The sequence below is a fragment of the Rana temporaria genome, chromosome 3 (genome assembly GCF_905171775.1).
Source record: "Rana temporaria chromosome 3, aRanTem1.1, whole genome shotgun sequence".
Classification (NCBI taxonomy): Eukaryota; Metazoa; Chordata; class Amphibia; order Anura; family Ranidae; genus Rana; species Rana temporaria.
The window spans coordinates 443,182,050-443,207,668 of record NC_053491.1 but is presented as its reverse complement, the minus strand read 5'-3'; the positions used below and the strand labels follow the sequence as shown (position 1 = coordinate 443,207,668).

Here is a 25,619-nt window from a genome sequence, read left to right as displayed (position 1 = left end):
AGAATATGCCCGGCAAAACGACTCATACCAATTCACTGGAAAAGCTTGCTTATTCCAAGTGAACAGGACTGGCTGGGGAAGATCATGGAGGCAGAGGGTTGGCTCGCGGATTGCAATTTGACCTTACTTGGGCAGATTGGAAAGCCCACTTGCATGACACAGCCATGATCTCTTCAAGTTTAGACGTGGCATTACTTAGTGGATCCCTCCTTCGGGAGACTCGTGCAGATGCACCGTCAGTCAAATACCGCAGACTCCACCTGAACGTGGATTCATCTCATCAGCAAACCCGGTGGGGGTTGGTCCGTATGCCTTCTTGTCTTCTACTATCTCCTCTTTTCTCCTTCATTCTCTTTGTTTCCCATCTAAATTTCAATTATCTTTTTCCCTCCCTTTTTCTTAACTGTTTGCTGTGAATGTTTGTTTAGTTTTTAATGTATTGTCTCCATGGGACACTTGGGTGTGCCTTTTTTGGGCTACCGGGACAGTCTCCAGTTTGTTTGACTATGCTTGGGACCTCAGTTTCATCTAAAATGCTTATCAGTAAGGGAGTCATACTTGCACCTACCCAAGAGCTGGGGCATTTGGCCACCCTACCCTCCACTAGATTGGAGGGGTGGCCTGCCCACATGGAGGGGCAGGCAAGGTGCCCCTCTGTTCATATATCGTTGCTGGCTGTTACTCCCTGTTGAAATGGTTGTTCGTGTTCGGACTAAACATAGCCCCCGGTGTTCCTCACCTTCCCTTTCCCTCCCCCTCGTCTCACCCCCTATCCCCCCCCTGGTTGTTTTGGCTATGTTGTACTGTTCAACTGTCAATATTACTTGAAAATGAAAATAAAGATTATACAAAAAAAAAAAAGAGAATGCCAATCACTGGGGAGAAGGAGCAGGACTGGCCTTGATTGAGAGAGATTATGTCAATGACCCAGTACGAGGGGTGGGACCCGCTGTGACGCAGTTGTGTGGGCATCTTTGTTCAAGTGTAAAATGCTATACTGGTGGGGGGAAAGACTGCACCATCACACAGCTAGCACAACCCTGTATTCTAGCGGCAGCAGCAATGAGGGGAAAAAAAGTGACAATGCTGAGTGAATTTAAATTGCTGACTACGGCGTTGTAACAGGATGCAAGGTCTGTATACAAACTGGCAGGATCAACAGGTATATTTACCTCTAATGCTATGAGCAAAATAGAACGCACCTGAACAACTCAAAGTGTGTGCTTCTGGGTAGCAGACTATACTTTTCTTTTATACATTTACAGAGACAGATTGAGTAAAAATAAGGGCCCTAGGCAAGAAAGCAGCTTTGCCCCCTACTCTCTGATTGACACTTAGAGACTGCAATTGGCACAAGTTAGCCACCCCTATCTGCACACGGCCCACCCACAGACCCAACTAACTAAGAGTAAAGTCATAGGCCTTGTTCACAATGGCATAAAGTGTTACTAAGCCCAGGACCCTGCATTCACTATACTGTATCTAGTCTCCCACAGAACACGGAAATGCAGTTATTTCAGTAAATATAAACTTCTAAATACCCTTTCTCTTCAGCAGTATATAGCAGTCTTGTGATTTCTATCAGTGTCTGGTTTAAGCTTGTAGGAGGAGTTTTTATTCTACTCCGACTGTCCTATGAGGCTTCAGGACACCTGACCCTCTGTCTGGAGAGTGCTGATTGGCCCTGTTCTGATCACATGCACTCTCCCAAGAAAACAAAACTCTAGCAATATACACCAAACTGAGCATGTGCCTAGTGGCTCCAAAGGCTCTGCCAAACCTTATGTCTAAGTCACTCTGTGCCATCCTGGATTACTTAAAATGGGACAGTAATATTTATCCACACTATCTCCCAGGATATATGTAAAGACTATTCTTGGTTTGTTTGATTCTGAACTCAACATGTTAGTTGAGAGAGCTGATCATAGTGGCCTCTGTACAATGTAGGAGACGGGCCGACTCTTGCTAGAGCTCCTGCTATTGTGAGGTGGTGTCCTGTGTTTATACTTATGGTAATGTATAATCTACTGTGTGAAGCTCAGTGACAACAAGTCTGACCTGTAGTGAAATCCGGATTAATCATAACAATGCTCAGGAGGGCACGGAGTCGCATCGGCTGCTTTAACCACTTAAGACCCGGACCAAAATGGAGCTAAAGGACCCGGCCAGGTTTTGCGATTCGGCACTGCGTCGCTTTAACAGACAATTGCGCGGTTGTGCGACGTGGCTCCCAAAGAAAATTGGCGTTCTTTTTTTCCCCACAAATAGAGCTTTCTTTTGGTGGTATTTGATCACCTCTGCGGTTTTTATTTTTTGCGCTATAAACAAAAATAGAGCGACAATTTTGAAAAAAAATCAATATTTTTTACTTTTTGCTATAATAAATATCCCCCAAAAATATATATAAAAAAAACATATTTTTTCCTCAGTTTAGGCCGATACGTATTCTTCTACCTATTTTTGGTTAAAAAAAAAAAAAAATATCGCAATAAGCGTTTATCGGTTGGTTTGCCGGCGATCAGCGATTTTTTTCGTGACTGCGACATTATGGCGGACACTACGGACATTTTTGACACATTTTTGGGACCATTGTCATTTTTTACAGCAAAAAAAGCATTTAAAATGCATTGTTTATTGTGAAAATGACAGTTGCAGCTTGTGAGTTAACCACAAGGGGGCGCTGATGGGGTTATGTGTGACCTGAAGTGTGTTTACAACTGTAGGGGGGTGTGGCTGTAGGTGTGACATCATCGATTATGTATCCCTATTAAAGGGATCACACGATCGATGACGCTGCCACAGTGAAGAATGGGGAAGCCGTGTTTACACACAACTCTCCCCGTTCTTCAGCCCTGGGGACCGATCGCGGGACTCCAGCGGCGATCGGGTCCGCCGGTCACGGAGCTTCGGACCGGGTCGCACGCCCGCGACCCACGGCTGGACAATAGCACAGCACGTACCTGTACGTACATGTGCCCAGCCGTGCCATTCTGCCGACGTAAATGTGCAGGAGGCGGTCCTTAAGTGGTTAAGGGATTAGTTATTAGCTCATGTTAATTAGGTTTCAGGTGTATTGTTAGAGTAATATGAGCAGGAGGGGGGACCTCCTCTTCTACTGTATATAAGACTTGTATTTTGGTTCTAATAAACAGTCCAGAGCCTGGACCTCAGGCTCTGGTCTGCGGTGGTAACTAGAAAACCCTTTATAATCTGAGTTCAAACAAATATACACCAAAGTCAGAACAAGCCGAGTCAACTTCAATGGTCTGGTCACAATACAAAGACAATACAGCTTTATCCAAAACTATACAATTTATTACATTTACAGGCAAACACACTATTGATTAATTACCGACAGGCAGGAAACTCCCGACTGTGTTCAGTTTAAATACTTTCCAATAAATCTATATTTTATTTTATTTTTGAGAAACGCAATTGAAATAAATACAGAAATGACATTGGATTTAAACAGCGAAATTAAAACTGCAAAAAACATTGCAACATTTATAAAACCAACGCGGACCGGAATGCAAGCATGTGCTTATATTTTGAACGTGTTTTTTATATTGAAAACTACCCATCAATGATTAGTGACAATAAGGGGTTGGTTTACTAAAGGCAAACAGACTGTACATTTTGCAAGTGCAGTTGCTCCAGAGCTTAGTAAAATGAGCAAAAGCTCCGCCAACTTTTATCATCCAATCACATGCAAGCAAAAATGCATTTTTTTTTTCCTTGCACGTGATTGGGCAACTCTTTGCAAAGCGAAACTTTACCTCATTTACCAAGCTCTGGAGAAACTGCACTTTGCAAAGTCTATTTGCCTTTAGAAAACCAACCCTGTGTATTTACTGAACCACAGAAATTGCTCTGTTTTCAGCCTGCATTGGCTTTACAAATAAATTGTAATTATCCGTTATTACATTAGTTACAGACCCTTGTCCTCGGAGGCCACTAAAGGAACCCCACATTGGAAATAAAGAACTGAAGACATAAGCTGGATGACATAAACCATAAGGTGCCCATTTATACTTTTTTTTAACCAGACTAATTCCCTGCCTGTGTCACTGCACCCCTCAGAATTTCCTATGCATATACCAGCTTTCTGAAAGTCAGTACAGTGGAACCTTGGATTACGAGCATAATCTGTTCCAGGAGAATGCTTGTAATCCAAAGCACTCGCATATCAAAGCGAGTTTCCCCATAGAAGTAAAAGGAAACGAAGAGAACTCGTTCCACATTGACTTCTATTGTATGCAGTACCGCATTTGGCCAGAGGGGGGGGGGCTCTGGAGAGACTCGGAAATAAATCGGAGACCATTCGGATAGACAGGAACAGAAAATTTTCCGATTGCATCCGAACAGTGCCTCACCTCTGGCTTGTTTTGCGAGACAACACTTGTAAACCGAGTCAGGATTTTTTCTAAAGTAATAGCTCGTATTGCGAAACGCTCGTTAACGGCGTTACTCGCAATCCGAGGTATTACTGTATTTACATAAGCATAGACACACCCCTCACCTGGCAAATCTGATAGCTGCTCAGGCACTGGACATTGCAATGTGCAGTGTGGGGGTTGATGTTTCTTTCCATACCTGGAAGTTCAGGTATTTGTGGCGTTTAAAGCGGTGGTTCACCCACACTAACAACATTTTACCATTAAATTAGGCATAGTAGCGCGAGCTACAGTATGCCTGTATTGATTTTTTTATCCCCGTACTCACTGTGCAATCCTATATAGAAGATTCCGACTCCCCGCGGGGAAAGGGCGTTCCTATCAAGAGGGAGGATGATTGACGGCCGGCTATGGCACGTCACGCTCCCCGAAGATAGCCGGAACAGGTCTCGGCTCTTCACGGCGCTATACGGCGCCTGCGCACAGACTATGCGCAGGCGCCGTGAAGCACCGAGTCCTATTTTGGCTATTTCCGGAGAAGCGTGACGTGCCATAGCCGGCCGTCAATCATCCTCCCTCTTGATAGGAACGCCCATTCCCCGCGGGGAGTCGGAATCTTCTATAGAGGATTGCACAGTGAGTACGGGGATAAAAAAAATCAATACAGGCATACTGTAGCTCGCGCTACTATGCCTAATTTAATGCTATAAAAAAAAAATGTTTCATTAGGGTGAACCACCGCTTTAAGGCAAGACGACTCCTCTTGTTCAGTCAGGACCCCTATGGCATGTTATCCAGTGCTGTTCATCTTCAATTCCTTTTTAGGACAGTGTCATGTTAAGCCAATGTACATTACAACATTCATTAAATCTTAAAGCTAAAGTCTGTATATAGCAATTTTTGTGCCATATCCCACGGAAGCTGGAACTCACTGTAGTAGGCACCCCTACTACAGTGACTGCCTCTGCCTTCCAGGTCCTGTGCCAAGCGGCCTTGCTTCTGCATTGTGCACACAGGTCTCTTACTCAATACGGGACCATTTAGAGAACACTTTGCAATTTCCCAACGGATGCAAATTGTTCTCTGATTGGGCAAGGTGGAGATTGTGACGTTATCCCGTACCTTGTCCAATGCTTTGAAAACTTGGAACAGGTGCCTACTACACTGATTTCCAGCTTCCATGGCAATCCTACAGGTTTGGCACATAGATACTTCACTGGTCCAAGCTGGACTAATGTAAAATTTCCATACCTAGAATTCAGCTTTAAGCGACCCTTTCACTTTGCCCAGAATGGCCAGAAGAAAGCGTGACAATAATACAATGTTTGCCTTACCGGCCAGTAGGCATTAAAATATTACACAGGTAAACTATGCAGACACAATTCATCATTATTCCTAAATGCTTAGTGTGAGTCCCCCAACAAGTGGTCAGGAGAGGCTGGCTCCGTCTACACTGTTATCCTCGGAGTCTGGTGCTTTGAGCTTAGACAAAGCTGCATGTATCCTGAAGAGGGTGCGGGATTCCATGGAGTAATTCTTGTAGTCGTTCCTGAAAGAAAAATTAAAAGTTCACCTCCATTAAAAATAGATATTTCACTTTTGCATGGACATCTGTGGGCTCAAAGTGTACAAGAAATAGACCATCAACATTTAGTAGCGGGTACTACGGTGATAATATTTCAGTATCTCGAAGCACAAAAGATCACCTTTAAGGCCCCATTCACACCTTAGCAATTTGTAGCTTGACGTTCCAAAACGCGGGAGGAAACAATAATCAACTACTGTATTTATTGGCGTAAAACACTCACTTTTTTACCCTGAAAATAGAGGGTAAACTGTGCCTGCGTGTTTTACGCAGGGGGCGGTGTAAAGTTTTTTCCCTGAAACTTCCCTCTTAAAGTTAGGGTGCGTGTTATACGCCAATAAATACAGTATTCTCTATGGAGATGGTTTACATCTCCACTCCAAGTTGCCTGAAGCTCGAAAAAGGTTCTAGCGCTTTTTTTTTGTAGTTTAAATTGGGCAGATTTTTGCATTCTTGGTGCATTTTTACTCCCATAAAAAATTATGTAAATGTGCGATTTGCACCATTATCTACTCAAATGTAAAAAAAAAAAAATTGTAATAATAAATGAATAAATAGAAAATAAATACACAAATAACTAAAAATCATCATAAATAAACAAAATAATACTATGTAGTAACAAATGAATAAATAATCCCTAACCTTAAAAAAATATATATTAAATTATTTTTAATAATAAAATAATAAACATCCAAACCTGAACAAAGAAAAAAATGTATTATTATTATTAATAATTTTTTTAATTTGGGTTAGGATTAGTGGCCCAGATTCAAGAAGCAATTGCGTCCGTGTAACCATAAGTTACACGGCGCAATTGCTTACTTGCTCCTGTGTAACGAGTGCTCCTGATTCAGGAACCTCGTTACACCGACTGCAGCCTAAAATCTGCGCGGCATAAGGCTCTTATGCCTCGCAGATTTTAGGCTGCATTCTTGCGTGTGCCGCTAGGGGGCGCTCCCATTGTGATCAGCGTGTATTATGCAAATTGCATACTACCAACTGATTCACAATCTTGCGCGGGCCCCGCGCAAGCCAGGTACGGAGTTTCCGTACGGCAACTTTAGCGCAAGGCTGCCCCTTCTAATAGTAGGGGCAGCCAATGCTAAAGTATAGCCGCCGCTCCCGCTACGTGAAATTTGAATTTCACGTCGTTTGCGTAAGTGATTCGTGAATGGCGCTGGATGCCATTCACGTTCACTTTGAAGCAAATGACGTCCTTGCGACGTCATTTGCCGCAATGCACGTCGGGAAAGTTTCCCGACGGAGCATGCGCTGTACGCTCGGCGCGGGAGCGCGCCTAATTTAAATGATTCCCGCCCCCGGCAGGATCATTTACATTGCGCGCGCTTACGCCGGGCAATTTTGCCGGCGCGCCCTCGCAATTTATGGAGCTACTGCTCCGTGAATCGAGGGCAGCGCAAAATATTTGCGGGGGCGCAGGGCATAAATCGTTGCCCTGCTCCCCCGCAAATATCGCGCAAATGTACCCGAATCTGGGCCAGTGTGTTTATTATTGTATTATTATCATTTTATTTTTAAATAAAGGCAGGAGAGTCACATGTGCCTGCAAACCTTAATGTACCTTGTTTAAATCTATAATATATATATACACACACAAGCAGTATAAACACCTAAATTTGACTTCATATTGTTGGAAGAGCAACAGCATGTAATGTAAAGTACTGTGAACTAAATACTGTATGCATTATGCTCATCTATGCAGCAGGTGGCAGTGTAGTATTATAGTGGTATAATGTGTATTCTATGATATGAAAATGTACTGTCTGTCTCAGTGCACTTGTTTGTATTTAGTTCCTGTCTCCATGCTAATAAAGACATACAGAATCACTGGAAGGATATTTTAATTGGTGTACAGGAGGTGACAACTATCTCTCAAAGTCCTTCTATAAAGTTGGTGGATGATTTGGCCCCTACTACAGCTATACGGACCTTCCTTATGTAGCGCTACCCCCTCAGGAGCCGCTGGTTTGTTGTTGGGATCGGCATATTAAGTTACCTTTCAGTGTTGTCTAGGGGTGTAGTTGAGCAGTAGAGTAGCTTAGAGTAGTGAGCGAATGTCCAGTCAGCAGTGAGCGAATGTACAGTCATTGAATAAAGGTTTTCAAATGCTTTATTTCCAGGCCCAACATGGCCAACATCAACATCAAATGAGGAGAGAAAGGTCGATGAAGCAAGAGAGAACTTTGCAGTATCAGGCCTGGATATGAGCCGAGCAATCCTGCTCTCAGTAGTATCAATTGCAATTCGTCGCCACTCTAGCCAGAGTGGGTGAAGTGCCCCCGGACAGACTCTGGTCACGAGCCTGGCAGCCGAAGTGTCACTTTAGGTTGCTGGGAGGAACAGGCCTCTGCCACAGACCTGGCTCTAGGGCCTCTGCCACAGGCCTATTACTTGAATTAGCTAAATGGACAGATTGAGATTGAGCGAATCCTCCCAGTAGATTAAGCATAGGTCACCGGATGACAGCAATAGTGTACCTGTCAACATTCCGGTCACCAGATCCCCGATGGTTCGTTCAAGCCCTATTGGACAACCTGCCTCCGGGTTCTCCTCAAGCCGATCCCCCAATCGAGCGGCACCCAGCCTGGGATCTTCTCAATAGAATTGGGGACCCAGTATGTCACTGGGGCCCCTTTAAGCAACATGGAACTCCGCGTAGCATATGACCCCGGCCTGGTAGGCCATCGTCGGGGTCCGTTGGATGCGCACACCCTGAAGGTGGGTGCCGCACCTGGAACCTGCGAAGAAAAAGAACCAAAGAACATGGCGTCTGCCACAAATATACTCTCCCCCAGCATGCCCCGCGAGGGAAAACTCCTCCAATTGGCTGCTGGGGAAAAGCGGCTCTGCCAGAACCCCTCTAGCGCCAACTGCCGCCCAGGGATGGGAACTACATCCCTGGAGCGCAGACTGACCTACAGGACAGTTCAGGAATGACAGCAGCCCAAATTTAGCAAATTGTGAATGGGAGCAAAATAACTCTCCCATTCCCCACTAACTTTAGCGTAGTGCCCATACTGAAAGTAAGGGGGCACTACACTTACTATTATTTTTTCATGCTAGAAAACACATAATTCTGTCTTGGAAGAGTTCTACTCCTCCATCGGTAGAGTCCTGGAAGGTTTCAGTGAATAGAGGCCTATCCTTTTATAAAGCCACATATCTGAACAGGGGGGCGCTTCTCAAATTTGATAAGGTCTGGGGCGGATAGTTGACCTTGCCTCTTACTGTAACAAACTAGTTTTAACCTTTTGTTAAATGTTATGCTTTCTGTTCCACGAGACTTCCTGATATGTATCTCATCACCTCCGACAAGGCTGGTTAGTGGGATTTCTGCAAAATTGTATGGTGGGTAGAGGTCGACCGATATGGGTTTTTCTCTGGCCGATGCCGATATTTAGAAATCGGGGCGGCCAATGGCCGATATATGATGCAGATTTTTGCGGCCGATATTTTAGGCCGATATTTCTTTTTTTGGCAGATGACACTGGTTGCCACCGATTGGCACTGACAGGTTTCACACTATATGTAACTGAATGCAGAGAGAGACCAGCTATCAGAATTCAGCAGTGTTGTTGGGATGGGCGGGCCAAGGGGTGGGCAGGGCCCTGCAGCTAACACCAGCCAATAATTTGGCAGCTTTGGAAAGGGGGCATGGCCACATACACGTAGCAGCCCACCCAGATCCCATCCCATTGGCTGGTGTTTGATAGCTGGTGGGTCCCGCCCCCCCCTGGTACCCCCGACATCACCGCTGAATTCTGACAGCTCCTCTCTCTCTGCAGTCAGTTGCAAACGTCAGCTTCACACACTGAGCAGCAGAGCCATCTCTGGAGAGTGAGTCTGTGGCGTCGGCTGAATCTGGGTCACAGGAGAGCAGAACTAAGTGCACTCCTTTGATTCACAAGAGAATTATGGCCAAAGGAGCTTTAGCCCTACTTCTCCTACAGCATAAAGTCAAATACTGTTTGTTGGATGGAAATATACCTCCAATCTAAAGCTATATAGCTTAATATTATCAGTATTTTACATACTTGGCACGACGTAGAACTGGAATGGCATCTTCCCCCCTGCGCTGCTGTATGTAGAGGAGGCTCAGCTCCAGCAGGGAGTTGGGAACCAAATGATGATCATATTTTATCGTCTTCTCGCTGAAAAGGAGATCAGAAATCAATTGGGGCTCATCAATTGATACATAGACATCTGTGTCCCACTATAATGTGTCTATACCAGACTGCTCACCTCTGGCTGATGTGAGTGAAGCATTGCTCAGCCTGTGCCAACCTCCCTCGATGTCTCAGACACAAACCTTTCAGCAGAAGGATGGAGCAGTGGTCGTCCTCCGTGTACTCGTTGGCTGCCAGAAAAAAAAGCAAGTTCAAGAGAAAAAAAAGTGCATGTAATACACAGTCGGCAGCATAGAAGATTTTACTGCAGGGCAAACCACATTGGCATATGTGAGACTACTGTGCTTCTCTGATCCATAAAGGTTTTCTAGCACTCTGAATGGCTAGTTGCATGACATGGCCATTCATGTGAATGATTATGTCTGTTATAGTGTATAATAAAATATAATCAGCACAAACAATTTCTAAACTGTATTGGATATGCTAATATCTTGTGCTAAATCAGGCAAAACGATGACTGCTGCCAACACTATCAAAGTGTGTCCACTCAAACAATATTAAAGTGCATCAGATAAGTGCAGCGCAATCAAAAATCATATAAATGACAAAAACCAAATCAGGTTAAAGCGGAGTTCCACCCAAAAATAAAACTTCCGCTTTTCGAATTCCTCCCCCCTCCGGTGTCACATTTGGCACCTTTCGGGGGGGTCAGATACCTGTGTAATACAGGTATTTGCTCCCACTTCCAGGCATAGATCAATGCCATTTCTGGCCCCTCCTCCTTCCCCCCCGCTGTCTTCTGGAAGACACACAGGTCCCAGAAGACAGCAGGAACAAGTGAACTCGCACATGCGCAGTAGGGAACCAGGAAGTGAAGCCGCAAGGCTTCACTTCCTGATTCCCTTACCAAAGATGGTGGCGCCTCCACCCTAAAGCCGAGGGACAGATTGGCTTTGGGTGGCGACATAGCGGGTGCCCTGGACAGGCAAGTTGTCCATATATTAAAAGTCAGCAGCTGCAGTATTTGTAGCTGCTGACTTTGAATTTTTTTTCGGCGGAACTCCGCTTTAAATCATTATTGTGATAACAAAAATGTCTACATCAAAGTCCCAGGCTTCAGGCTAAATTCCTGCTCCCCTCCTAACCCTACCGTACGCGTTGCGCCCACTTCATGAGCTTCTTCATCTGACATTTTTGTTATCACAATAATGACTTAAAGTGAAAAACCTTGAGGGTTTACAACCCCTTTAATACATTCTGTGCATTAAGGTGAACAACCTTTTGTGCTGCAGCTGCCCCCCTTTTTCTTACCTGAACCAGATCGTTCCAGCGACGAGCATGAGCACACCAGATCCAGACGCTGTCTTGGGTCCTCATTGGACAGATTGATAGCAGCGGAAGCCATTGGCTCCCACTGCTGTCAATCAAATCCAGTGAAACTGGGGGCAGGGCGGAGTCCTGCTGTCTGTGTCAATGAACACAGCAGAAGGACCCGGGAGCACGGCCGTACTAGTGCCCCAAGGGAAAGCAGCTCTCCGTGGGGGCACTCGAGAAGGAGGAGGAGCCAGGAGCGCCACGGGGGGACCCCAGAATAGGGAGATCGGGGCCACTCTTTGCAAAACCCTTGCACAGAAGCGGTATGTATAACATGTTTGTTATTTAAAAAAAAAATATATAATGTATTTGATTTTGATTGTGCTGCACCTATTTGATGCACTTTAGGTCTGTCATCGGATTTGAATAACCTAGTTCTATATTCAGACTATTACCTCTAGATTATGTCCAGGAATTCTTTTTTTTCTCTCTTACCTTGTCCCAATAGCAAAAAGCAGCTTTTATTACTCCCTGCGATCTCACCACCCATTAGGCTGTCTTGTATTTTTAATCTCTGACAACTACTTTGACCATTGGACATCACCACACAAATTTTAGGTTGTATTTTCAGCATTTGAAAAACTTAAATAATATGTTAATCCAACATTTCATATTCCTGATATGCGGCCGCTGTACCATGTACGAAAAAGTATTGCTTCCTTTATGTGAAATCCCTGGTGTTCCTGCCAGTCCCTCTGCTTTCCTATTAAAGCAGAGTTCCACCCAAAAGTGGAACTTCCGCTTAATCCACTCCTCGCCCCCTTACATGCCACATTTGGCATGTCATTTTTTTTGGGGGGGGGAGTGGGGGCTTCAGGAGGAGAGGGACTTCCTGTCCCACTTCATCCTTCCGCTGAGGGGCTGATAAGGCGAATAGCCTAATCGCCTTTCTGCAGCCCCTCCCTGTAGACGATCGCCTGGGACACTTGACAGGTTCCATGCGATCGCCTGTCCAATCGGATGGCGTGGCGCCACTCGCGCATGCGCAGTGACGCTCGCGCATGCACAGTGGGTGCCCGGCCGTGAAGCCGAAAGCTTTCACGCCCGGGTGCCCACACTTGGAATGAGAGGGGCCGGAGAGGGGGGGGGAGGAGTGGAGCCCCGGCCGGGGCGTCGCTGGAACGTGGAGCAGGTGAGTGTATGTTTATTAAAAGCCAGCAGCAACACTTTTTGTAGCTGCTGACTTTTAATAAACATAAAAAATGACTGGAACACCCCTTTAATAACTGACCACACTAAGAAGGAGAGCACACTGTGGTCAGTGCTCTGGCTGTGCTGGGAACTCAGCCTGCTCTCCTGCAATGTTTAGACTTCTCCTGACATGCTCCCCCCTGCACAGCCTTTCACTGGGAAGATCGGTGTACTGCTGTTTCTCCCCCTCCCAGCTCTCATGCAGTTGAGGACAAAAAGAATATGACTACTTCTAAAAAAGGGAAAAAGTGTTTCTAATGTTTTTCATATCTATACATAACTGTTTTCCCTTTCATTTCTATTTTAAATTCAATAGGTTGTTTTACAAGGTGATCGTTTACAATTACTTTAAGCATATCGGACTCATTTTCTTAGGATATTCACAAGGCAAAGTCACCGGTTACATTTATTTGTATATTAGAAACAAACAGAAGTGGGAAAACCCGGAATTGCGGATATGACGCAACTGCCTTCAGGCATCTAGCATGTGCCTAAATGCAAACTGTCAGATTGGGTGATTGTGTTCAGGTCTATGAAGCAGGATGGGGGACAGGTTCAGCAAACATCTCCAGGGTTGACTTATTCCAGAGAAAATAATAGAGATTGCAAAAAGTAACCAGTTTATCTGAGGAGCCCCAAGCTGGTGTTGTCTGCATGTACCCCATAGACATTAGGTCTTCACACAACCCATCTGTTTTCTTGCCATCCAATGTGTTTGGCCACCTTAGACCCCCTGTTAAGATAAGACATATTTCTCATGTTACCCGGCTCTTGTAGAAGATGGTTCTCGGCCACACAAAGTGTATTCAGAGTGTCTTCTGTAAGCTTGGCGTCTTTTCCAAGTACGGAAAATCCATTCCATAGGTACATCATCTCCTAGAGAGCAAAGAACAGCATTTATAGGATTCTAGAACTCTGATAAGTCATGGGTATACATGGTGCCTCTTATCCAACAGTTCAATCTTTTACCAAAAATGTGTTCTGTAAGGTTAGGGCGCACTCTCAGGCTGAGCTTAGTCTTTGACCCAATGCCATTTATTCCTAGCTTGGCACCTGGTTTGGGGCACCGAAACTTCCTTTATTAGCAACTACCGTGTTCCCCCGAAAATAAGAACGGGTCTTATATTAATTTTGGTTACAAAACACGCACTAGGGCTTATTTTCAGGGGATGTCGTATTTATTGTGCTGTGCCATTTACCCCTCTTTAATTTTCTAAAAAACCTGTCCTCTGTCTTCTCCTCCCCCTCCCATTGTGGGGTCAGGAGTCCGTTTTTTACATCTTTATGAAATTATGTAATCTGCTTTACTGGTATATGGTTCAGTCAGTGTGTCCACAGATTCATATACTTGTACAAATATGGTCTTCATGGAAGAGTCATCAGAAGAAAACCTCTTCTACGCTCTCACCACAAAAATCAGCGTTTGAACTTTGCAAATGAACATAGAGACAAGCCTGATGCATTTTGGAAACAAGTTCTGTGGACCAATGAGGTTAAAATAGAACTTTTTGGCCGGAATGAGCAAAGGTACGTTTGGAGAAGAAAGGGCACAGAATTTAATGAAAAGAACCTCTGTCCAACTGTTAAGCATGGGGGTGGATCAATCATGCTTTGGGGTTGTATTGCAGCCAGTGGCACAGGGAACATTTCACGAGTAGAAGGAAAAATGGATTCAATAAAATTTCAGCAAATTTTGGATGGTAACTTGATGCCATCTGTGAAAAAGCTGAAGTTAAAGAGAGGATGGCTTCTACAAATGAATAATGATCCTAAACACACCTCAAAATCCACGGGGGATTACATCAAGAGGCGTAAACTGAAGGTTTTGCCATGGCCTTCATAATCTCCTGACCTCAACCTAATTGAAAATCTATGGATAGACCTTAAAAGAGCAGTGCGTGACAGACAGCCCAGAAATCTGGAAGACTTTTGTAAGGAAGAATGGGCAAAGATACCTCAAACAAGAATGGAAAGACTCTTGGCTGGCTACAAAAAGCGTTTACAAGCTGTGATACTTGCCAAAGGGGGCAGTACAAGATATTAACTCTGCAGGGTGCCCAAACTTTTGCAGACGAAATTTTTTTGTTTTCTGTAATTTTGAAAGTGTAAATGATGGAAATAAAATCTAACTTTTTTTGACATATTATAAGAATGTCTAATCTGTAATTTGATGCCTTTTGGATATTTGACCATCTTTCCTTGGCTTTGTTATGCACATTAATACAAATTTTTACCTGGGGTGCCCAAACTTTCGATCCCCACTCTATATATCCCAACCCAAGTCTGCACAATACATCACTAATCAGGATTGAATTTAAACATGAATACTGTTGATCTGCATTCGTTGCCTTTAGGACTCCAAAAGTTTGTTGCTGCACCTAACAAACAACTTGTATAAAATAGGGGTATTCTGCACTTGCATAACAACTGGGCAGTCTAATGTAGGCAGTATAGGCAACAGATCTAGGTTTCTTTCTGTCAGTTTCACAAAAAGCCCATTGACGTGCACAAAAACCAGTCACATACCAGTGCAGGAACCGGTAACAGGACAGGGTCCTTGGACTGGTATCTTCTCGCTTTCCTGTTGGCAAATTTTTCTGTAGGTGGCGATTTTCCTGCTATTTTCTTTTTCAATGTAGGTACCAGTCTGCAGACAATAGTGAGTTGATGTTCAATGATACTAATCAGACTGTTACTAACAATGGACTGACAGTTCCTTACCTGAACAATTCTATCTCACTCTCTCCAAATGGTCGCGGCTCGTCCACAGGCAGCATACTGAGAAAAGCGGCCTTCATGTACACATACATAGCCTGGGGCAGAGCAGGAGGACACGTGTTAAAGGCAGCGATTAAAGGGGAAGGAAAGGACATCTGTTAAATATTTTCCTCATTAAAGTAGAACTTTAGGCAAATTTTGATTTTGCTCATTTTGGACAGAGCAAGGGAGGGCTCTAGCCCCTGTAAACTTTTTGCCATCTGTGTCCCATTGAGGAGATTTCCCCTCACTTCCATTCCCGTAGCGAAAACAGGAAGTGAGAGGCAATTCCTGCAAGGACCCCATTGGAATATGAGAGGCAATTCCTGCAAGGACCCCCTTGGAATAGTCCCCATTGGAATATTCCCCCTCTATTACATTGTATTTTGGGAACAGCCCAAAATTTGGGATTTTCTTTTACTTTCAATGATAATGATAAACAGGACAAATAGAGAGGGTAAGTCTTCCAAACAGGGGCACAGACAGCAATAAAACCTGACAGGTGTTCTAATCAGGGCTTTTTTTATCAGAAAAAATAGGTAAAACAACTCAATTACAACCTACCGTCATGTCACGTCCCCATCCCTTACACACACCCTCCAAACCGCATCAAATAGTGGGTGTGGTCAAATTTCACTAACCGTGGGAGGGTCTTAATAGGGTCATTAAATACCAGAAGTGCATTATGTACAGAGTGCAGAGTTCAGGGACGGGGTTACGCACAGACTGCAGAGTTCAGGGTGTGCTATGTAAATAGTGCAGGGTTGAGGGGTGCTCTACACACAGAGTGCAGAGTTCAGGGACGGGGTTACACACAGACCGCAGAGTTCAGGGTGTGCTATGTAAATAGTGCAGGGTTCAGGGGTGCGCTACACACAGAGTGCAGAGTTCAGGGACGGGGTTACTCACAGACTGCAGAGTTCAGGGTGTGCTATGTAAATAGTGCAGGGGTGCGCTACACACAGAGTGCAGAGTTCAGGGACGGGGTTACTCACAGACTGCAGAGTTCAGGGTGTGCTATGTAAATAGTGCAGGGGTGCGCTACACACAGAGTGCAGAGTTCAGGGACGGGGTTACACACAGACTGCAGAGTTCAGGGTGTGCTATGTAAATAGTGCAGGGTTCAGGGGTGCGCTACACACAGAGTGCAGAGTTCAGGGACGGGGTTACACACAGATCGCAGAGTTCAGGGTGTGCTATGTAAATAGTGCAGGGTTCAGGGGTGCGCTACACACAGAGTGCAGAATTCAGCCTTCTTCCACAGCTGCACCCCCCATCCACCTCTCACATTTACCCCTCTTCAGCTCTGACCTCTGCATGCAACCTCCCTCTACTGCCCACATCTTCTTAAAAGCTCCACCATGTTCCACGTCTTTTTTTTTTTGCTGCATCAAGCTAAAGCACCCAGCCAGCTCTAGTTTCTCCCTGCATACTGTAGTTGGCTCCACCTCTCTCACATGTGGGGAGATCATCCAGTGGTGATGTTGGCATTTGCACTGCACCCTGTGTACCTGCATCTCCCTTGTCCCCATCCTTCACTCAGTGGGAGCCACTCAGGACATCTGATCTGTGGGAGCTGTTGTGGAACAAACTGCCACTTGTAAGCATAGAAGCCAGACTTTTGTGTTTTCAAGTAATAGTGGTCAGCAGGGAGCAGAGGCACTGACCCAGAGGTGGTGGAACTGAGTGCCACCAAGTTCCAATTAAAAAAAAGGCCTGGTTCTAATCCATCTACCCTCTAAACAAAAAATCTCGATTATTTTCTCCTTAAATATTTTGTTTCGACATGGTATGGTCAACTCCATAATAGAACACTATAATAGTAGTTTTTTTTTTTTTTAAACCCACAGGAGGTGAGAGTTGGGTTCTCTTGGCTCAGCTCATCAGTTGAACAGATGAAGAGGTTGTTGTCATTACCTTGGACCAACGGTTTTCTTTACTCAGAAGATCTGCGTAGAAATAAGCCACCTTCCACATCCCTTTATAGGCATAGCACCACATGAGCTCCCAGTAACACATGTGGTGGAACTGCTTCCAGGACTGCTGAGCTGAACAACCATCTTCAAACCAGTGGATGGCCTGTCAGAGTGAAAGGAGTAAAATGAGCTGTACACAACACATAACAGTGTGTATAAGATTATAGGATTAGGATATTTCATCAGGTCTCTTACCTCATCAACATTGCCTTTAATTTCCTCTATTCTTCCAGCAAAGAACAAGAAGATCGCACTCTGTGAAAAAAGACAAGAGATAATGGAAGACATTCTGGGAGCAACCAGCAAAGGCGGCCTAGGGGTAACCAGGGAAGACAATAGGGGGGGAGCAACCAGGAAAGACAATAGGGGGGCAATCAGGAAAGACAATGGGGGGGGGGCAATCAGGAAAGACAATAGGGGGGGCAATCAGGAAAGACAATAGGGGGGGGCAATCAGGAAAGACAATAGGGGGGGGGGGGCAACCAGGAAAGACAAAAGGGGGGGGGGGCAACCAGGGAAGACAATAGGGGGGGGGGCAACCAGGGAAGACAATAGGGGGGGGAGCAACCAGGGAAGACAATAGGGGGGGAGCAACCAGGGAAGACAATAGGGGGGGGGGGCAACCAGGGAAGAAAATAGGGGGGGGGAGCAACCAGGGAAGACAATAGGGGGGGAGCAACCAGGGAAGACAATAGGGGGGGAGCAACCAGGGAAGACAATAGGGGGGGAGCAACCAGGGAAGACAATAGGGGGGGAGCAACCAGGGAAGACAATAGGGGGGGAGCAACCAGGGAAGACAATAGTGGGGGGGGCAACCAGGGAAGACAATAGTGGGGGGGGGGCAACCAGGGAAGACAATAGTGGGGGGGGCAACCAGGAAAGCCAATAGGGGGGGCAACCAGGAAAGACAATAGGGGGGGGGCAACCAGGAAAGACAATAGGGGGGGGGGGCAACCAGGAAAGACAATAGGGGGGGGGAACCAGGAAAGACAATTGGGGGGGGGGGGCAACCAGGAAAGACAATAGGGGTGGGGCAACCAGGAAAGACAAAAGGGGGGGGGGGGAACCAGGAAATACAAAAGGGGGGGGCAACCAGGAAAGACAATAGGGGGGGGCAACCAGGAAAGACAATAGGGGGGGAACCAGGAAAGACAATAGGGGGGGGGAACCAGGAAAGACAATAGGGGGGGGCAACCAGGAAAGACAATTAGGGGGGGCAACCAGGAAAGACAATTAGGGGGGGCAACAAGGAAAGACAATAGGGGGGGCAACAAGGAAAGACAATAGGGGGGGCAACCAGAAAAGACAATAGGGGGGGCAACCAGGAAAGACAATAGGGGGGGGCAACCAGGAAAGACAATAGGGGGGGGGCAACCAGGAAAGACAATAGGGGGGGGGGCAACCAGGAAAGACAATAGGGGGGGGCAACCAGGAAAGACAATAGGGGGGGGGCAACCAGGAAAGACAATTAGGGGGGGGCAACCAGGAAAGACAATAGGGGGATATATTTTTGGGGGATATTTATTAAAGCAAAAAGTAAAAAATATTGCATTTTTTTTTAAATTGACGCTCTATTTTTGTTTATAGCGCAAAAAATAAAAACCGCAAAGGTGATCAAATACCACCAAAAGAGGACTACAGATAGAACAATATTTCGTGGATAACGGGTTGGGAGGTGTCACTGTGGAGGGATGGGATGCGTTTAAGGCGTGCCTTAGGGGCACATTCATAGCTGAAATTACCTCTATTAAGCGCAACTCCGCAGCCCTTTTAGAGCGGGTGGAGGATCAGGTACAGAGGTTGGAGCTGCAATTTGTAACAGATCCCTCAGACTCCGCGAGGGAGGCGTGGATATCGGGCCAGGACTCTCTGGACCGGTTGAGGGCCTCCACCGCGGAAAAGAAACGCTTTTTCACAAAACAGGCCTACTATGAGGAGGGGGAGAAGACAGGCAGGCTTTTGGCCAAGATTGCTAGGTCCCAACAGGCGTCCCCGGCCATTGGAGCAATCCGTGACCCCCAGGGACGATTGGTGAACGACCCTGAGCAGATTGTGGCCGTACTGGCAACCTTCTACTCGGATCTGTATGGCTCTCGGGATGGCTATTCCGATGATGAGCTGCAGGCGTACATGGACACTGTGACTCTCCCGACTTTGAGCGGGCGGGCCCGGGCTGAGATGGACGCTCCCCTTACTCTTACTGAGTTGATGGAGGCGGCTGCCTCCTTCCCTACATGCAAAGCCCCGGGAGATGACGGGATTCCCATAGAAGTTTACACCCAGTATGGGGGGGAGATCCTTCCCAGGTTACTCAGTGTTTTTAATGCCTCGTTTGACCTGGGGAGGCTCCCTCCATCTATGGCAAGGGCAAACATCATCCTTTTATTGAAACCGGGCAAAGACCCCCTTGATCCAGGTTCATACAGGCCCATTTCCTTGCTCCAAAGCGATGTTAAAATCCTTGCGAAAGCGCTGGCCATCAGAGTGAACAAGGTCATCCTGTCCTTAATACACCCTGACCAGGCAGGGTTTATGCCTCGCAGCTCTACCGCGACTAACCTTAGGCGCCTATACCTTAACTTGCAAACTCCCTCGGATGCCGCTGGCCATAGAGCACTGTTGTCACTTGATGCCAATAAGGCTTTCGACAGTGTCGGCTGGCGGTACCTGTGGGCTGTGTTGGCCAAGTTTGGCTTCGGCCCCAGGTTCCTTAGGTGGGTGAGACTGCTGTATGATGCGCCACAGGCGGCCATACGCTTATCAGATAGGATGTCCCAGGCCTTCGCTCTGGGCAGGGGGACCAGGCAGGGTTGTCCCCTGTCCCCTCTGCTCTTTGCTCTGGCAATTGAGCCACTGGCGGCCCTGGTGCGGGACTCACCCGAGGTCAGGGGTTTCCGTTATGGTGACTTGCACGAAAAAATCATGCTGTACGCCGACGACATGCTCCTGTTCTTGGAGGATGCGGAAGACTCCTTGAGCAGAGTAATGTCCTTGGTGGCGGGGTTCGGCCATTTCTCCGGCCTCACCATCAACTGGACGAAATCAGCCCTAATGTTTTTAGACGGGCCTCCCCCACCTGGTGGGAGACCCACATGCCCTGTCCCCGTAGTAACCTCCTTCAAATACCTGGGGGTACATGTCTCCCCCAAGGTGACCGATTACTGTAGCCTAAATGTCTTCCCCTTACTGACCAGGTTCAGAGACAAGATCCAAATATGGAACAGGCTAAAAATGTCCCTAGCGGGCAAAACCAATCTCATCAAGATGATTCTGATGCCGCAGCTACTCTACTTCCTACACAACTCCCCGGTAGTCATCACCCTCAAGACGTTTAGAGTGGTCAACTCGCTTTTTAGACAACTGCTATGGCACACTAAAGCTCCTAGGATAAAACTGGAACAATTGCAGCGCCCCAAGGAGGGAGGGGGGCTGGCACTTCCCAACCCGTGGATCTACTACCTGGCCGCGCAGCTGCAACACCTGATCGGTGCCATGTCTCCGGTCCCGGCTGGCTCCTCGGCCAGGCTTTTATTGCTTGGCTCGGGGGCTAGGTCAATACCGGAAGGACTCGAGGCCCAGCAGTTTCAGAAACCTAACAAAAAAATGCCCACCTTTGCACTTATCCAGAAGGTCTGGAACAAGGCGAGACAGCTTCAGGGGGTCACAGGGTTCACTGAATTCAGCCCAATCTGGGAGAACAATACATACACTGAACTGGCCAAACTAGATCAGGGTCCCAGATGGCGCCTTCAGGGCATAACGCTCCTTAAACAGATATTTCGGAGGGGTACACTACTCCCCTTTGACACCCTTCAGTCTAGATTTGCACTCCCTCGATCCATGTTCTTTTACTATCTACAACTGCAACATGCAATTAGAGCTCAGGGAGATGCGGTGGAGTGGGCTCAGTCCCCCACTCCAGTATTCCGCGTCTTAGGGGCCGCAACTGAGACCAAGGGTATTATTTCGCAATGTTACAACATGTTGCTAGAGTCGTTCTTAGAGACACATCCCATGAAAGTGGCGGACCAGTGGGAGGCGGACGTGGGCCCGATGACAGGTGACATGTGGGAGGAAGCATTGCAGGCGGTCAACAGCTGTTCGCTCAATGTGGCGCAGAGAATATCTCAGCTATACATTTTGCTGAGGGTACACTACACCCCAGTAAAACTCTTTAAAATGGGCGGGGTTACGGACCCGATGTGCAACAGGTGTAAAGTAATGTCCGGCGATCTGATACACTTACTCTGGCGCTGCCCCAAACTTCACAGGTTCTGGAGGGGAGTTGTGGACACACTTAATTCTGTGTTCCAGGTAGCAGTACCCCTGGAACCGATGTGCTGCCTGCTTGGAGTATTGGAGGGAGTGGTAACAGAGGAATTGACTCGGATGGCACTAAACAGGGCACTGTTCCAGGCCAGGAGGGCCATTCTCCTGAATTGGAAGCTGGAGGAACCTCCCACGCTCAAGTCTTGGGTGATGCACATGGGCAGGATGCTAGTTATGGAGAAGTATGTATACCAACATAGGGGAAATGCAGGCAAATTTGACAGGCTTTGGGATGCATGGCTGGCCACACCTGGCTTGAGCCCTATGGAACTGGTTCAGGGGAGGCTGTTGGGTGGTAATTAGATCCGCTAGTTAAAGGGCGGTGGGACTGGAGGGCAAAATGCTGGATACTGTTAATATGTGCTAGACATTGGATGGAGAGACTAATGTGAAGTGTATTACATATGCTGTGACTGTTATGTCATACTGACTTTCTTTTTTTTGTATATTATGTGAGCAATAAAAACTTTTATGATTTAAAAAAAATACCACCAAAAGAAATCTCAATTTGTGGGAAAAAAAGGACGCCAATTTTGTTTGGGAGCCACGTCGCACGACTGCGCAATTGTCGGTAAAAGCGACGCAGTGCCGAATCGCAAAAAGGGGCAAGGTCCTTAACCTGCATAATGGTCCGAGTCTTAAGTGGTTAAAAGGAATTTTTCAATTTTTTTTTCCACTTTAAGCATCATTAAAATCACTGCTCCAGAAAAAAACGACAATTTTTTAAACTTTTTTTCCATTGATACATGTTCCCTGGGGCAAGACCCAGGTTCTCAAACCCGTTTTACGACAATAACTTGCATATTAGCCTTTAAAATGAGTACTTCGAACGTTCGAGTCCTATAGACTTCAATGGGGCTCTAAAAGTTTGCGCGAACGTTCGGTCCGTTCGAAGGTTCTGGTGCAAACCGAACGGGGGAGGGGGGGAAGTTCGGCTCATCCCTACTGTCCACATACCAACCCTCATTGGGGGTATTTGTGGACCCCTTTGGGAGACGCCAATTAGCGCTTTAGGTCTCATGTCAGACGAACTGACGAACATTAATATACTGTCAAATTCTTCCTATTATGTGTATTTTCAAGCCGAGAGCCATGGTTCATGGAATTGTTGGAGGTAATAGAGGAGTCGGTGCTACAATTAGCCCTGTAGGGGACAAGTAGCGCTTGGCACCCAATTACCCTCTACCTGTGGTATACCCGCATATATGAGTGGTTTCCTGTTGTACGGAGTACGTATGACAATGTTGTCTTTTTAACCATTAGTTAGAAGCCAGACATCCTATTTTTACTGGTCCAATTGCAACCCTTATAGTAGTCACCTGTATCTTCTACCAAAAGACCACTGGAGAGAATCCACACAAACAGATCAACTCAATTCATTTATAACTAACCAAACTATTATGGTGTGGCCACTGGTACTCAGACACTTTACCTCCAGTTTAGCAGACCACTCATGGTTGTCTTGAGAAGAAAATGCCCCAACTTCTGCAAATATTCTGATCCAGTGCACCAACCTCACCTAGGTTACATAAAGACAAGGAGATCTCTGCTTACCTTGGGGTATTGGCGGAGGTAAGGCTGAAGAAGAGAATCCGCTTCTGTGATGTCTTCCTCTCCAGTTCCTGTAGACATGACACAGAGGAGATACAAATCTTTTTGTGTTCTTCATATCACAATGGTCATTGGTTGAAGTGTTTTATAGTTCTGGACTATATACAATGTTCTGAGATGAATCGTTATAAGATACGTATTTTTTATTTTTCGCTCTTTGGAATACATTTTAGGTGTCAATACAATCTACTAAACTATATAAAGTTATGGAAAAAAAATTAAGTTACTAAGGTGGAGGGAAGGTGAGTGTAACGGAATGGTCCGTGACACCCAGAGACTTTTGAAGGATGGGGGGTACTCCTGTGCCAGCTGCACTAATGACTCTTGGGTCTAGGGTCATCCTATGTCCCTTTTGGGCATAGGATGACTGAGAACTGATATCTCGGATTACATGAGATGAGACATTAATTATAATTCATGTATTAAAGGATCTTGCTTATTCTGACCCCCAGGTTGCTTATTCTGACCCCCAACAGGTCAATAAGAATGTCTCATAGATTGTTGCGATGCTAATTAAGTCTGCTACTATAGTGATGTGAATTGGAGCTTGGTAGCCAGTCTGGCTGCCCATTATGGGATGTTTAAGTGTCTTGCTGTGATTGCATTTCATTGTCCATTGTGTTAATTAGGTCTGCTCCTGAGATATTTCATTGTGTATGCTAATGACACTGTTTTGTGTGAAAAGTCTATTGATAAGATGTGGAATGTGACTTGTCAAGCTGTAGTAATTAATCCCTCTAAATGCGGTGCCAGAGTGTCTGTCTGGATGTGGATTGGAGGGGGAACTCGTTAAGGGCCCATTGTGTGATGTTTTGGGTGGAGAGTGTCATTGTCCCTTTGATTACTGCAGCATGCTTTTTGGTTGTGAACTGTATAAAAACTGGAGTTTTACCATTAAAAGATTCATTCATTTTGGAACCAGTAACAGAGCTGTGTGTCTCGTTATTTTGGGAAATAGAATGGGTCCTGTCGGCTGGATTGTCGGATAAGCTGTCGTGGGTTGGTGGAATGGAAGATCGTAAACGGTGGTGACCATTACAGTGAGAATACTGCTTTCCTAAACTTTTAAAGGTCTTATGCCGCGTACACACGATCGGAAATTCCGACAAGAAAACCGTGGATTTTTTTCCGACAGAATTTTGGCTCAAACTTGTCTTGCATTACACACGGTCACACCAAATTCCGACCGTCAAGAACGCAGTGACGTACAACACTACGACGAGCCGAGAAAAACTAAGTTCAAAGCATCCGAGCATGCGTCGACTTGATTCCGAGCATGCGTAGGATTTTTCTCCGTTGGGATTGCATACAGAAGATTGGAATTTCCGACAAGAACTTTTCCCGTCGGAAAATTTGAAAAACCAGCTCTCAAAATTTTCTTGGTGGAAATTCCGTTGGAGCCTACACACGGTCGGAATTTCCGACCAAAAGCTCACATTGGACTTTTCTTTGTGTATTTTGGAAGGATTTGAAGACCTACCTCTTATGCCAATTAAAACTTACCTGCTCCATCTCTAAGCCCTGCCCACTCTGTATATGAATATTATCAGGTTAGGTTATTGATAAGTTTGGTGTCATGTAAAAAACCCACAAAGATAATATGACTATTGACTGGCCAAATTGTGAGCACTTCACAAAGCAATCTCTGAACACTCTGGTCAACCCTCCTTAATGGAAGAATCTGTTACCTGGTTTGGATTTTTACTCTATGAGCCAAAGCATGCTTGCTCAGCTGAGATTAACATGTATGTTCACGTGTATAAATATATTTCTTTTATAGGAAATTTTCACAGGTTTTTCTTTCGTTTAACGAATCACAATTTATGATATATCATTGGATATTTATTAGTTTTTTTCTCACAAAAGAACTTTCTATTTTATTTTGGATATATATGAATACATTTCTTTTACAGGAATTTTTCACAGAATTTCTTTGATTTTTGGAATCACCATTTACATAATATTGGACTCATGATAATTTATTCACAGAAATTATTCAGAGCAATTGTTTTTTTTTGGGACTCCCTTTCACTTTAGTTAGAGCGTAACCTTTTTTTTTTCTCTATTGTATGTGTGTGTATCTCATTTTGTGTTGCAGCTAGCCCAAGTTCTTTCTAGCGCAGTCTTTTTATTTCATATGTATGTTCATGCCACCAGCTACATTTTTAAGGTATGCACTTTCAGTTCCCTTTAAGCGGAGGTTCACCCTCAAAATTTACTTTTTAGCTAACCTATCTCCAGCCTTAATAAAGGC

The 25,619-nt window shown here is 45.6% G+C and overlaps 1 protein-coding gene across 1 annotated transcript in view; it reads right to left on the bottom strand.

The window, feature by feature from the left end:
- Positions 1-5,077: 5,077 nt before the first annotated feature.
- LOC120933334 (tetratricopeptide repeat protein 39A-like) overlaps positions 5,078-25,619 on the bottom strand; it is an 83,892-nt gene continuing 63,350 nt past the window's right edge. The window contains exons 10-18 of the mRNA XM_040346492.1: positions 23,309-23,376; positions 17,621-17,680; positions 17,367-17,528; positions 15,414-15,505; positions 15,219-15,339; positions 13,457-13,568; positions 10,243-10,357; positions 10,035-10,151; positions 5,078-5,943 (exon numbers count right to left, since the gene is read on the bottom strand). Of these exons, the coding sequence (XP_040202426.1) occupies positions 5,823-5,943; positions 10,035-10,151; positions 10,243-10,357; positions 13,457-13,568; positions 15,219-15,339; positions 15,414-15,505; positions 17,367-17,528; positions 17,621-17,680; positions 23,309-23,376 (968 nt within the window). The 3' untranslated portion in view covers positions 5,078-5,822. The remainder of the gene's footprint in view (positions 5,944-10,034; positions 10,152-10,242; positions 10,358-13,456; positions 13,569-15,218; positions 15,340-15,413; positions 15,506-17,366; positions 17,529-17,620; positions 17,681-23,308; positions 23,377-25,619) is intronic.